The sequence below is a fragment of the Delphinus delphis genome, chromosome 17, assembly GCF_949987515.2.
Source record: "Delphinus delphis chromosome 17, mDelDel1.2, whole genome shotgun sequence".
Taxonomy (NCBI): domain Eukaryota; kingdom Metazoa; phylum Chordata; class Mammalia; order Artiodactyla; family Delphinidae; genus Delphinus; species Delphinus delphis.
In genome coordinates this window covers 61,820,231-61,835,646 of record NC_082699.1, presented here as the reverse complement: position 1 = coordinate 61,835,646, position 15,416 = coordinate 61,820,231, and the positions used below count along the sequence as shown (strand labels likewise).

The following is a 15,416-nucleotide window of genomic DNA, read 5'->3' as shown; positions in this document are numbered from 1 at the left end:
TTATTTGAACTCAAGTTACTGCTTACAAATTTCCACAACACTTAATACACTAATATGCATGGAGATCACCAAGAAGGACAGGCAATATTTCAAAGTCTTGTGGAAAAACAGAAATTCTGCGTAGTTGAGCCTCTCATGGAATAGCATTCTCTAGAAAGACTCTGTAAGATACTGAACCGGGGCTGAAAGCCATGCTTTTAAACATGGTGTGTTGCCTGGACACGTCAGTCAGTCACCTTGTCTGCTATGCTCAACAGCCCCTTCGATTCAAAACAGCCTTCCACACCTTACCCACACCAGGCAGGGTTCAAACACCCCATGCCTGTTTTCTTTGCACAGGGCGGCGCCTGCCTGGAAGAGCCCTTGACTTACAGAGGCCCCTGCACACGCCCACCAGCAGTTCAATGAGGGCACCAAGGCCACAAGATTCTACCCAATTCAAGTGACAGTGATTAGCTAAGCCAAGCAGAATGGCTCCATCCAAGACTGAAACTAGAGCTGAAGTTTTCAAACCCTATTTGTGCTGGGACACTTTCTTCAAGTGGAACTTACCTAGGGGTCAATGTAGAAAACAGAGCAATGTGGAGTGCCCTGGCTAAAAGTGGGTAGGGCTCCCAGGTCCAGGATGTTTCCTGGTTTTCCCATTTCGTTCTCCCATGTATACCCTCCACATCCCCCAGACCATCCACATGGAGTTTTTAGAACACAGGTTAAAAAAGCTCAGTATTACAAGACACTGAGGAAACTGGGCAAGCAGGAAGGAGCGGGGGTGAGGCAGGCCAGCTCCAGGAAGCCAGAGGGCAGGAGAAAGAGCCCTGAAGCCACAAATGAGAGACAGCAAGAGACACCTGACCCTGGAGCGCCTTGGTTCATCAGAGTTTTCCAGTTCTTCTTCCAAGCTACATACACTCTAATAATCATCAGAACAGGACCAATCCTTTCATGTGGCTGTAAAAGCCTTGACTACCTGGATCCAAAATAACTTCACCTACCCAGGCTCTAGGGAGGCCTTCACCTTGACCCCAGGCCGCCTCCCAAGCTTCCTCTCCCTCTCTCACCTCCAATCACAAGCGTGCCTGTCTTATAGTCTGGATGTCCTGGATTCTTCTCCATCACCCTCCATGCCCCTGCTCAAGACAGAGACCCCTCTGTTTAGAATGCTCCCTCCTCCTGCCTGCAATAATTAAAAACAAATTCTACTTGTTCTTCAGCTTAAAAGGCACCTGCTCGTGAACATTTTCTCAGACTTCTAAAGGCAGAAAACAACCTTCACTCCTCTGTTCTCTAAAATACTAGTGGCTATTTTACAGACACTAGTAAAGAATTCATCCCACTGTATTACAACTAGACGACGCGAAGGATGCTAAGGGAGAGGTGCTTATCTGATTTTGCAATTCTAGTGCCTAGCACATAGTAGGGGATAGATCCTCATTGATGTGAAAAATCAGTTAGTGCATATATCACGTCCTCAGCCTTGAGGTGCATACGGCAGAAGACTCTTCTGAATAACATAGTGCAAATCGATCCACATTGAACCCCTGGGAAAAATAATCATCTCTGTTTTAGCTACATTTTCGACACCACTGGCTAAGGAATTTAAGTACAAAAACCACCTTCCCATCATTCATTTCAGACAGCTGGTTCACAGGCTTTAGAGTCAAGGTGATTCTGTAATATTCTATTCGTGGCCAGCGAACCAGCTGCTGAAACTGCATCCGACAATTTCCTCTTCCAGCCCTAGGAGAACAAACACTACTGAGTGCAGGGTGTTAATAATCCTTAAGAAATTACTGTCCATAGGAAAAGAAATGCAGAAATTGTTCTTCAAAAAAAGAGCTGGTAGAAAACTGCAGCAGGTTGCAGGACTCAAGAAACAAAAGGGGGACAGAAACCACACATTCTCATTTAAAAACAGCGTCATAAATCTCAGCTGAAGTAAACAGTTTAATTAAAAAACACAGCATGCTGAACAGTGGGGCTGACAGTGTGGGCCTTGTGATTTGGGCAACAGCACTGACATAGATGTGCTTTAAACCAAAGCTATTGTCCCTTCCAGATGTTCTGCAACAGCCAATATCTGTCCCTGGGGATCGGAGAACTTACAGAAAATCACTCTAAATCACCTACCCCTGAAAGGCCCCGAATCTAAAAGGATGAGAAAAAAGACAGGAACAAATGAAACCTAACACACTGCATTTCCTTTTCATGTTTGGATTTATTTTATAATTAAAATTTCAAATTATCAAACTAATGCATGCTCCTGGTAGATTAAAAAACTTCAAATAAGTATAATCCAAAGCTGGGTAACTGGTGATGAACTGATACTTGTTGAAGCTAGGAGATGGGTGCATGGGAGGTTGCTGCACTATTGTATTTATTACTTTGGGATAGGTTTGAAATTTTCTTTGACCCCCACTTTTCAAAGGAACCCAGCATGAATAGTTGATTATGTATTCTTGCAAAAATCTATTATGTCCATATGTATGGTTATATATGTATACTTTTATGTGAAAGGATCGTAACAGACATTTCAAGTAGTTGTGTTTTTTTTTTTGCGGTACACGGGCCTCTCACTGCTGTGGCCTCTCCCGTTGCAGAGCACAGGCTCCGGACGCGCAGGCCCAGCAGCCATGGCTCACGGGCCCAGCCGCTCCGCGGCATGTGGGAATCTTTCCGGACCAGGGCATGAACCCGTGTTCCCTGCATCGGCAGGCGGAATCTCAACCACTGCGCCACCAGGGAAGCCCAAAAGTCTTTTTTTTTTTTCAAGACAGGTCTTTGGCCGAGGAACAAGTGAACAAGCTCACTCACATGAAATGTAATCAGCTAAGCAGCAAGTATAAATGACAGTATTGACTCTGTTCCCATTTTGATTGGAAGGGAGTTTTAAAACAGGAAGGTGCACGATTTCGAGGGAAGAAGAGGAAACAGCTGGTCCCGCTGGTGGGGAAGGATGCCCAACGCAGAAGCTGGGTTCAGAAAGCAGACTTCACCCTCGTCCCAGAGCAGGTGGACCCACAGAAGCCAGGTGCTGTGCTGTCTCTGGGAGAAGTCAGGCCACCTGAACAATAGCGCACAGCCCCTGTCTAGGAAACGTGACCTGGAGGAGGGCCCTTATGACTTAGGACCTCAATTTCCTAATCCGGAATATGAGGAAGCCAACCACATTTATCTAAACTCTCTTACAGCTCTAACTTCTCTGTTTTTTATGGACATTCTGAAGCGCCTCCAGGGTAAATCCTCACTTATGAGATCAAAATAGAACAGGCCATTTGGGGCACATTTTGTACTGAAAAGATCAGCCACAAACCACAGGCCAGGGAGCACGAAACAGCAAATTTCATTTCCTTCGGGCTTGCAAGCAAGGATGAACATATCAGAGCAGATCCTGTGCTAAGCATGCTGTCCAAACACCGTCTAGGGTTACCATCATCTATTTTCAGCTCACAGGACAGATGCTGAAGCTGCCCAAGTGCTACAGGCTGTGGGTGTGCGGGTCTATCACAGGGAATAGAAAAGGTCTCTTCGGGGTTAAAATTATTCCAAGAGGCCTCAAAAGTGTTATCGGGGACATCCGTGGCTATAGTGGAGGCTGCTTTCAGCTAAGGGGCTTGTGAAAGATTTCTCAACCAATATGCATTTATTGAGCTCCAACTGCATACCAGGCATAGCTTAAACAACTGCTCAGAGTGGACTAGTCTCTATAACTGAAACAGGTGTTGTTTCTTCAAAATGAAAATGCTGTGTCCTCTGTGTATAGGACACACACACACCCCCCAAAGTCTCCATAATACTCCAAATTCAGTTAAAACTGAATCTATCCAACATTGTTTTCCTTTTCCTCTATTTCCTCTGTTTTAGCAAATGCATCACCTTCTTTTCTGCCTCTGTCCCTAGACTTACACTCTTCCCTTTTCAGTATATGCTCCCCCTCTTTTCCTATCCATCTGTTAAAGTCTAGCTTAACTCAACCTTCTTCCATAATGTCTTCTCACAACCAACCAGATATGATGTGGTTTCCTGACCCCCTATGATATATTTTCTACAAATGCCCATGTTTACCCATGTATTATTTTGTATTACTTTACTCTTATTTGCATTAATTCTCTCCAACTATAGTACAAATTGTATGAGGAAAGAACTATCTCCTTCTTTTGTATTTCCCGAAGTGTCTAGGACAAGGCTAATGGTAAATGATACTCAGTATAAGAGTCTGGGCTTTCATCTTTGTTTTCAGCTGGACAGAGAGAAATTTGACCACAGAACAGAATATAAAACTGAGTCTCTAGTCTTGGGCCCTTTGGTGGCTGTAGACCTACTCTGGCTGCTCTTACTGGGCAGTACTTCGAAGTGTTTCTCCATTGCCTTTCCATTAATATGAAGGAGTACTTGGACCATCTGTGGGTGTTTGGTTCCCCTGGGAAAAGAAATGTTAAGTAATTCTTCCTTCAGGAAGAGCCCATGCCATTCTCCACAGAATGAGTATACAGCAGGGGTCTGGCTTTAGCTCAGGGTCTGTCTACTGTCAGGATCCAGGCGGGTCTGGGCAGGTACAGCTCAGGCCAGTGGCTGGGGCCCTCCAGGAGTCCACGGGCAGCCCGGCGGAGGAGCTAGACCCCCAGAGAGGAGGAAAGTGGGGAGACGGCCACAGTGCCTGGCAGCCCCAAGGACAAGGAGGCAAATCTGAAGGTCCTGCGTTCACTCAAGTTCTGTGACGCCAAGGGCCAGAGGCAGCTCTGCTGTGGGGAAAAGGTGACAAAGCACAGACATAAAAAAAGGGAATACTGAGAGTCACAGGTGCCGTGATGCAAACACACACACACAAATACTAGGGGACAAAAAAAGGTCTTGGACTTTCATGACAAAAAAAAGGTCATGCAGGGCTGTTGAGAAACATCCAACCACTCAAAAATAAGCATCTTGGGAGGTTAACTGTCCCTTACAAATACTCAATACACTTCCATCCAAATCTTTAGGTCCCCTTTTGCACTCCGTGGGGACCCCTAATACACTTGTTATTATGATTTTCTTTTTCATGACTAACAGAATGCAAGTAAAAGGAAACCGTGGGAGAAACTCAAAAAGCCTGAAAATCTGTATTTCACTTATGACTATGAAGAAGGCAAAAGAGGTTTATCAGGGCTACATAATAAAATGCTATTCCTGATATCACCTTCAGGAAAATCTTCACAGACTCAACAGTCAGACACAGCTAGTGAGAAAAGTTCCTAGAAATCTAGGTATTGGCTTATTCAATAGGTTTACATTTTCCCTTTCTTAACATAGTGACCCTTGCAGGTACTCGATACACTTACAGTTAAATTTTCAGGCTACTTGTGTACCGCTGTGGTCGCTGAATACACCTGGTGTCTGTTTCTTTGTATTTAATGAGGCTTTAGTACATATAACCTTATGTACCTAGACCCACACTTATCTGGGTTCCAGGTTACTCACACTGTTTGAGGATCAGAGAGAAGAGCGGCCAAAGCAGAAGCAAAAACCATCAACAACAGCCAAGAAGGAACTACGCTGCCTGTGAGAGAAAAGCTCTGGGTGGTAATTCTAGCATATGCAGTTTTCTCTGAGTCTGAGTCGCCATGGGATTCTACATACTAATAAAGCCATGTGCTTATGAGCACATTATGGCTTATAAATGACTTCCATACTCTTCACCTCATTTGATTTTGCAAACAGCCACGTGAGGTAGTTAGGGGAGAGGTGATTAACCCCTATCTACAGATGAGCAGAAGGTTTACTCTGGTGGTCGGAATTGGCCACTAATAGTTTACAAGTGGAGAAGCCACATATTGAATCTAGAACTTAAGATAGCTCATCTACCAAGACTCCACGCTTGTAAGGATAGATCCAATCTCATTCATTAATAAGAATAGTTCTGCATGGCTGTAGCTGGCTATGTTAGTGGTTGTATCTGCAGTGGTATTTGCATATTTATGCTTTTCAAGGGTCCTCCGTGACTTTATAAGCACCCCAAACACTCCATCTTCTCTACAACTCTCTAGTTTGCTATGGTGAATAGGCAGCTATTAAACCCCATTGACGATTATATAAGGAATCTGAAAACTTACCAAACCCTAGGGTAAGCTCACATATTAACATGGTTCCAAACACCTGTGGCTACTTATGAACTACAGCACTCATTAAACCAAAGACAGTACCTTCTAAAGATAGCTAGATACCTAAAGATCTAGTCGGCTCTCAGCCACATTCTCCTGACAGCTGTCATTTGAACTGCAGTGGCATTTCCACAACTAAAAAGTCACACTATTAATTAGACTACCCGAGGCATAGTAGCAAAGCTACCAAAAGTAGACTGTTTGGAAATCACTAAGATTCTAGAGGGGCTTGGAAAGGCCTTTGCTAATTTAAAGTCGCCATGCTACTGCTTTTGTTTCCAATATGCTTCCATCCCAGTACTTGTCTTATCGTGTGCTAGGAAGCAAAGCCGACATAAACTCTCACTCTAGGTACCAAGAAGCAAATGATACTCGTGTCCTGTGAATTGGTGGTTTTTAAAGGAGGCCCTCACATCTGTGTAAGTGTAGGGTCTGTTCCGCAGGGACTCTGATTTACATCATAATTACATCTGTCCTGTGAGCGTCTGATAAGTTAAACTATCTGGTTTTTTCCTTGAGAAACCTTACAATGTCCTGCAAATCAGTCTCCATTTATCAGACTTGTAACTTTCCCACTGAATACATAATGAAGGGACAAATATGCGATTTGATTGGATTGCTATTTGATTCAATAAACTCTTTTCCACAAAAAAAGAATCTTTCTTCCTCTAGTCTTTCTCCTGTTTCTCTTTATTTTTTTATTTGCTGCAGTGGCCACACTATCTAGTTCTCTAAATCTCTGAACATTTAACACAAAGAAAGGAGAAGCTCCTACCCAAACCAGACTCAACCAGTGAAACTTTCCACAATGAATCTGCACTAATGACTAAGTCCAGGCATCACATTGGATGTACAATTACTTCTTTACATGTGCTTGCAGTGTGGCTATCACAGCTGAGAATAAATTCTGCTCGTTTTTGTAATATATTACTACATTTGAGTCTTATCTTGTAGTAGATCCATTGAAGTTTTACTTAATATTATGTGTATTCTGCATTTCTTGAATACATGAGCTGAAGGTCAGGAGGTGACCTTAGAATGAAAAGAAAGGTGAACATCCTGGGTTAAAAACATGTAGTGAAAAAATCAAATCCAGACCCCCGCCAAACTCAACATACACAAAACATGGTGGACACAAATCTGCAATCATTTCAATGCTCCCACTTTTCTTTCCTCCCTCCCTCCACACCTCTACCCATAAACGCACACATTCTCTCTCATCATCATTCCCTGCCAAACTAGTTCCTCTTCCCCAACATCTGATTGCTAGGAATGATTCCCCACATATTCCAGCCACCCAGGCAATATTCTTAGGCACCTTGGACGAAGAGCTCCCATTTCTGTGTCTTTGCCCATGGCATTCCCAGTGCCAGGAATTCCGTCTTCTTCCCTTCCACTTCTATAAAACCTACTCATCTTTCCTCACGTCCCATGAAGCCATCTCCTTCTTTTCTAGGTCACAGGGAGTTCTCCTTTTTAAAACTGTTGCTTTAATTCTCCAGGGTTCTTCACAATATTTTGTTCAATTACCCTCCATTTATTCATGGATTCCTATTCTATTTCTCTACCTAAAAAGTCATCTTCTTGGGGGCAGGAACCATGCTGTTTATTTCTGGATATCTTTTCCAGTACAAACAAAAGCTGCCCCACAGGCTCTTGATAAATATTTGTAGGCTGATTAACTAAAGATAAAACATTATCAGCAGGCATGTGTATAAGAAATTTCTCTGGGAGGAAAAGATAAGAAAGGGTATATCTAGGTTTCTCTGAAACATGCAGATGAAATCTATATTCTATATATACCTACAAGTATATAATCTTTTTTTTTTTAATTGAAGTATAGTTGATTTACAATGTTGTGTTAGTTTCTGGTGTACAATGAAGTGATTCAGTTATACATATATATACCTAGTCTTTTCCATTATGGTTTATTACAGATATTAAATATAGTTGCCTGTGCTATACAGCAGGACCTTGTTGTTCATCTATTTTATATACAGTAGTTTGTATCTGCTAATCCCAAACTCCTAATTTATCCCTCCCCCACCCTGTAATCTTAACTAATCTATAACAAAATGTTAATTGCGCTTTTTAAAAGGTTCACATACACTGCCTTAAGTCTTCTTTATATTCATCTAACAATTGCAAGGCCTGTGACAGACCTTCTGTTTTGTTTGTTGCCATGTGAAAAAAGACAGTTCTGTGGCTAGAACATCATAGACCCTTATTCTCACAAGTCAAACAGAAAAGTATGCTTTTGATGTTGCTATCATTATCCATAAGAGCCATGGTGGGAGGAAGAATGGCCCTCATTTTCTCTGCCTGCTTATACAAGGGCTATTTACCATTTTGATAGGTCTTTCATCAGTGCCAAGTGCTTCACAATATCACTTTTATTAGTCACTCCCATAAGCGCCACGTGACATGCGGGAACATTATTGCCCCCTGCTGAACAGCGCAAATGCCCTCAGGAGACACAGAGAAATTCTGTGAGGGTCTTGCCCTCCCTAAGATAAACAGTGGGAGTCAGAGCTTGAACTCAAAGCTCTGGTGTTCTGCTTCGGGTCTTGGGAAAATCCACAAAGGTCTTCCTTCAGTAAAGCTGGGGAGCATTTGTCCTATCAGCTCATCACTTTAGGCTTACCCTCCAGCAATACTGAAAAATCAACTCAATCCAACAAATACTTGCTGGATGCCTAGTAATGCAAGAAACAGTGCTAGACATGGGAGAAACTGCAGTGAATCTGACAGACCTGGCCTCCCTCATGGAGCTGAGGGTCTAGACAGTGGCTTACAAAGGAGGAACCTAAGACCATCCTTTGGGGTGTGGCTAGAAAATATCAGAATGTCTATATTTCTTTTATCTCGCCTTTCAAGGGATTTTTGTTTGTTTGTTTTGGCCGCACCAGGTGGCATGCTGGATCTTAATTCACGCCCTCGGCAGTGGAAGCACGGAGTCCTAACCACTGGACCTCCAGGGAAGTCCCTAAAGGGATCTTTTAACTTTCTATTTTGTGGGTGTGCTTAGGATACACATAATGCGCACCTGTGTATAACAGGTAATATGCTTATACTGGGGGAATCTATGCTCAAAATGTTTGCACAGACATGGATGGGCAAGCAAGACATTTGAAAACCAATGGACTGCAGGACTATGTGGACTTTCCTGAACATGCTATGACATTTCACATATTCAAGTCTTTCTTCTTGCTATTTTCACTGTCTAAAAAGCACCTCCTCCTCTTACTGTTCTCCTTCCTGAGTAAACTCCTGAAAACCCAGCTCAGCTGTCACCTGCTCGGGAAGGCCTTCAGAGGCCGAGCCATTCTATCCGCGGCTCCCGTTGTACCTTGGACATCCCTCTACCACAGAAATTATCATGCTGCATTGTAACTGTCCACATTTCTCTCTCTGGCATTAATTGGCTGGAATCTCTGGTCTGTGAGCTCCTTGAGGACAGGGGTCCTGTGGTTTACCTTTTGTTCTCAAAGGCTAGCCCTGGTGCTTGTCACGTAAGGGACTCTCACAGTGCGTACGAGAAATTTATTCTTTTTTTTTTTTTTTTTTCTTTTTTGGGACTTCCCCGGCGGTCTGGTGGTTAGGACTCTGTGCTTCCACTGCAGGGGGCGTGGGTTCAATCCCTGATTGGGGAACTGAGATCCCGCATGCTGCACAGCCAAAAAAAAAAAAAAACACGAACAAGAAACACAAGAAAACATTTTTTTTTCCTTTTAATTGTGTGGAGGTGAGGAAGTGTGTTCATACTCAAGGTATTAGACTACAACCCCTGACTCCCCAGTGAAGTAGAAAATTTAGAGATGGGCTATGAGAAAGTGATGCATTTAAAATTTACCAGTGAGGGCTGGCCAGTTTCAATCCTGAATTAAAGGCAGAGACTAAGCACTGCTAAAGCTGGGAAGAACAAATCAGAAACGCAGAGAGATGCTGAGTTCAGACGGAACAGTCTGGCGGAGATGCCTGTGCGACTGAGAGGAAAGAAACTCAGGACTGCGTCACAAGGCTCATGTTCTGCCTCAGCTCTACATACACTAACCACCTAACTGCCTTGGGGCCAGTTGGTCTCCAGAGAAGGAGATCATCTTGATTCCTCATAAATACTTCAGAGCTGACATGATGAAAGTAGGGGTAGAGAGGAACCAAGATGGTCAGTTCCATCCTTACTCTGGTACCAAGTCAGATGGCCAAGCAAGAGTCATTTAAAAGGCTGGATTCGATAGATTATCACTAAGGTCCCAACAGCCTAAAGTTCAACCACTTGATTATGCTGATGACATGGAGATGGTATGTCAATCAACCATGTTATGATCGATCCTTTGGGAAGACCTTCACTAAGGTGTGACTTAGAGCAACTACGTTAGTTTTCTGGACCTTGCCCAGTCAACAAACATTAATTGAACATCTAGTATCCATCGGGAACTGTAAGTAACAAGTAAACAAGATATATATTGACTCTACCTTCACGGAGCATGCATTTTTGTAAACTTCACTTTCCTTGTCTCCAACACGTAAAGCTTCTTTCATGTCTAAAAACCCTGAAATGTGATGATTCAGTGTGAACTCCAAAGCAGCATGGCCCTCAAGACTCCCTCTCCAATTGATTTTTTTAAATTCCATTCACACACATCAGAACCACAGAACTTACTATTAGCTGTAAAATAATCCCTGTTCAATTTAAGAGATATGCATTCTAAGATTTCAAACATATTTCTTTATCTTACCTCCTACCACGGAACACAACTTCAGTTGCCCTTGCTGGGGCATCAGCACTACAAAGCTGAATGTGGGATTTGGAATCAAAAATCTTAAATCTGAGTTCTGCCCCCATCACTTAGTAACTGTGTGTCCTTGGCCAAGTCACTTAATCTCTCTGAGCTGCATTTATTTTTGTCACTTAGCAAATTTTTATTCCATGTACCCAAGTATGACAGAACTTCAGGAAAGCACTTCCCCTCTAAATTTGGAATCAGAATAATCACTCAGGATAACCAACAAGCACAGGGAACTATACTCAATAGTTTATAACAAGCTGTAAGGGAAAAGAATCTGAAAAGGAATATAGATATGCATATATGTGTGTGTGTGTGTGTGTGTGTGTGTATCTGAATCACTGTTCCTACACACCTGAAACTAACACAACATTGTAAATCAACTACACTTCAATTAAATAAAAAAAAGAATCACTGATTCCTCTTAGCTCACAGGCTAAGGATCAACAGAATGTTAAGAATCAATAGAATGATACATATAACATCTCTTTCGAAAATAAAAGATGCTGTTTAAACGTGAGTTGGTGTTTGTAACTGGTATCACAAATACTCATCACAAAACAAAGATAAAGAAAAACTGTTATAGAATTGTTATAATGGAATTTTTGAATATATTCATCTCGCCCAGCAAGTGTTCTGTGATTTTACAGACCAAAGGCTCACAGTATGGCCTCCACCCATTTTTTCTGAAGGTATCTGAGCCATCAACTAATAGGTTCTGTGGATCCACAAGGCTGTAATTATCGTATCTTTCTAATAGTATCTGTGAAAGCTAAAAATATTAATATGTTTGTGTGTCATCTTACCCGCAATTGCATAATCAGCTGACTCTAAAGTGGGATTTTATGTTTGTACCTAAATATTTAGCAATTTTAACAGCACACTGAAGTGACAGACTAAAAATATAAAAAGACCAAAAAATGTTAACTGGCTCACGATAGAACTGCCTAAGTGTCCTTGTCCATGGACACTCTGCTTCTTATGCCCAACGTCAACTCTAAAGCATAGATAAGTTCAATTCCTAAAACCTCAGTGTCCCTATTTGTTAAGGAGGAAAAAGAAGAATGAAATTTCATGACTTGAAAACCAAAAGCAATTTCACTTTCCATAAAGGATCAATCAACAAGCATTTATTTATATTCTACCCTATTCCTAGAACAGTGGAAATGCCACGAGAGTTACAAAAATAGAACAACATTCAGCCCTCTATATAACAAATGTGGTTACAAGTCAAACACTTTTAGGTAAGTAAAGCTCATACAAATGTGAGGGATCGTAAGATGATTATTCTATCCCAAGCAGAATTAGTCTTTGTTTACACTTTGTAACAGACAATATTTTATATAAATATCCCTGACTCTTTGCTTTTAGCACCCACACACAAAAAGTAAGAAAACAGAAAAGGTTAAAAAAATATGAGTGTTAATAAGTATCTGTGATTTTTGTCACGTAGTATTCATATGTCTCATTCCTGGTACTAATTTCTGTGTCAGTGATGGTTATGAGAAACCGAAACTAATTCTGGCTAGTTTAAGCAAAAAGGGATTTTACTGAAAGGATATAGAGGCTCTTACAAATTTGAGAGAAGGCTGAAGAAGCAAGCTTAGAAACCGCAGGAACTGTGTTCCTCTGAGAATATGCTTAAGACTCTCACTAAGGAAGCACGGGGGGCTGCTAGAAGGATTTCTAATTAGATAGGCAAGAAATTTCCTGGTGACTTTTTTTTTGGCCGTGTCGCCCAGCATGCCGGATCTCCGTTCCCTGACCAGGGATCGAACCCGCACCCCCTGCAGTGGAAGCACGGAGTCTTAACCACTGGACCTCCAGGGAAGGTCTTAAGACCTTCTAGAAGATGGAGACTGCAAGATCTTGAAATAGGATAGCAAATTTCTCTGAGCTATATAGCGATTCAGGGAGTACAAACTGCTGTTGTTTCATAACAGAGTTGTGATTCTTTTTTTAAAGGTTTTACAAAGCAAAAGCCATTCCAATTGCTGACGACAAAAGACTTGTCTCTGAAAGAAGATACTTTGTTGAACTGAGATTCTTGACTAACAATTTAAATATATACAGATTTCTGCATAGATTTAAAGCGTTAACTTCTATAAGCTCATGTTGAGTGTCTAAATGAATGTGTGCATGCCTTCTTACCCATCTGATAGACAACTATTCCCACTAACAGGAGATATGGAAATGAATGAAAAGAGCAGGTAATTCCTTCTTTATTCAGTTCCTAGATTAGGTCCTGAGACAAAGAGTAAGAATTAACAGGGGTGAGAGGAGTTGTAAGTGGTTAAAGTGCAAACCAGCTAAGTAATAACCATAATTTCTAGTGTAATTTCTTGTCTAGTGATGTGAAGAAGCCTGGAAACATACACACGCACAAGCAGCTACTCAACGTGGGACAAAATGAAGAAAGCATTATATCACAGGAAAAGGAAAAATTAAAGAATGAATGTGACCTTATACCTACAACACTATTTTGATATCTATAGTGGCTGACAGAGGGTTTTGGGTGAAGGAAAAACAAAGATGGGAGAAAATAAAGTCAGCATTTCACATCTTGTTAAAACGGCAACATGTAGTCTTGACATGGTTTTCACCAAAAGGAATATGGGCTTTTGGCAACACTGCACAGAGAACATTAGTCTACAGTTAAGTATACATTATTAATGTCATCTTCTGTATCAGTGCAACAGGTATCAGGCATGCATGCTGGGGAAAAAATAATTAGAAAACAAACGGTTTAAGATTCTATGTGGCTAATTAAGTAAAGTCTTTACTTTTTTCTCTCAGGATACTTGAAAATTCTAGCATTATGCCCAAATATCCTGATATCTTAGAAAATTTTTATACTTATTGTTTTGAATCCAAAATTCCCCAACCCTGAGAGTTCTGCATTCTTCTAATCCTAAAATCAACACCTAGACTACAGGACCTATTTTCCTGCAAATCTAAAGGCTTGGTGTGAAAAATTCAATTATAATCATAAAATGATTGCCTTACGCATTCTTACAAAGGAAACAAGAGGATCTTGAACTAAATGCCCAGTGCTTATTTTTCTGGCTATTTCAATGTCCTCTCTTTGAGAACAATGAGTCAGGAGCTCTATACTAGAGTCTATTGCACGGATCTACAGTTAACTAAGTTAAAAATTTATTCTAGCTCTAAACAGAAGCTGAGCAATACCTTGAAAAGCTCCAAAATAATATCTGGAACATTTTTTAATGTTTCTTGCATGAGAGTCTACTGACTAATCTATTCCTCACATGCAAAACGTAAGTCCGAGGATATGCATCTTTCATGTTGCTGAGAAGCGGCAATAAATAAGTTTCCTTCTAGAACCTAAAATATGGCCCACTGGACTCACATTCCAGAACTTCTAATTCAGTTAATCCATAGGTGAAGAGTATTTACTATTATCTTCAAGTGAAACACACAAGTTAATCTGACACACTGCATGTATACACGCGCATCAGTATGCTTCCTGGTAATCAGCCATACATAGCAGTGTAAATAGCCAATTAGTCACACAGCGAACCCAAGTTTTTGTAGCTTTTAAATAACTCTTAATAAGTTTTTAAATATACTAATGGTGCTATTCATCTTTTTCATGTATGTAGACATAAGTATTATTATATATGTAAGTTTAATTTTTGCCCAACACAGAATAAATATTCAGAGACAAGACAAATTTTAAAAGTCCAGGCTCCATGTCCATAGTAGTTGGGGAGTTCTTTGCTTCTGACCTCCAGGCTCCAATGGCTTAGAGCTGAGCGCAGCTGTATCCTCAACGTGTACGCGCTAAGAGCATGACTTGTGCAGGACACTGTGAAGCTGCAAAGCCCAGCTCTTCTATTTGCTGGCCTTGTGACCCTAGACAAGTTTCTTAATTTCTCTAAGACTTTGTGTGCCCATCTCTAAAATGGGACTAATGATACCCACTCAAGGATTAAATGGTATAATTCATATAAAATACTTATCACGCTACTTGGCATACAGTAAGTGTGCCAAGCTTACTATAAATAAATACTGTTTATTATAATTATTATTATTTACTGAGAAGGCTAAAAGAAAATCAGAATAACACCAATCCAGTGAATATCGCAACAAATTACATAGCTATAAAACTTAGAACCTACTGCCAAGGGATGATTTATCCATCTCTCTTGGCAGAAGGAAGCCTGGTGTTAAGGTATTAAAAACAAGGCCAGAGGTTAAAAGACATAACCTAGTTTGACCTTTGAAGTAAATACCCTCATTTATAAAATAAGGTAAAGTTTAAAGTCCTCGTTTCAAAACTTCAGAGTAAGTCAAAATGCACTTGTAGCGTTGAAACACGGTATGCCTCTTCCTGGATTTTAGACACAGAAGTTCTGGACCTAAGAATCAGTAAGGTGCCGTACCTTGCCTCGGAGAGTGCACAGACCCGCCAGCTGCTGGGGGGGACACAGCAAGATTTGTGACCTTAGAGGCCCAGCCTGACTTCACAGGC

The 15,416-nt window shown here is 41.2% G+C and overlaps 1 protein-coding gene across 4 annotated transcripts in view; it reads right to left on the bottom strand.

The window, feature by feature from the left end:
• The window catches only part of DEPTOR (DEP domain containing MTOR interacting protein), a 141,820-nt gene that overhangs the window by 110,416 nt on the left and 15,988 nt on the right, over positions 1-15,416 (bottom strand). Inside the window, exon 1 of one of the 4 annotated variants that reach the window (XM_059995125.1) lies at positions 7,453-8,782. The exons of the other annotated variants lie outside the window; for them this stretch is intronic. Within the exon in view, the coding sequence (XP_059851108.1) occupies positions 7,453-7,550 (98 nt within the window). The 5' untranslated portion in view covers positions 7,551-8,782. Of the gene's footprint in view, positions 1-7,452; positions 8,783-15,416 lie in introns of those variants that run through there. 4 annotated transcript variants of the gene reach the window in all.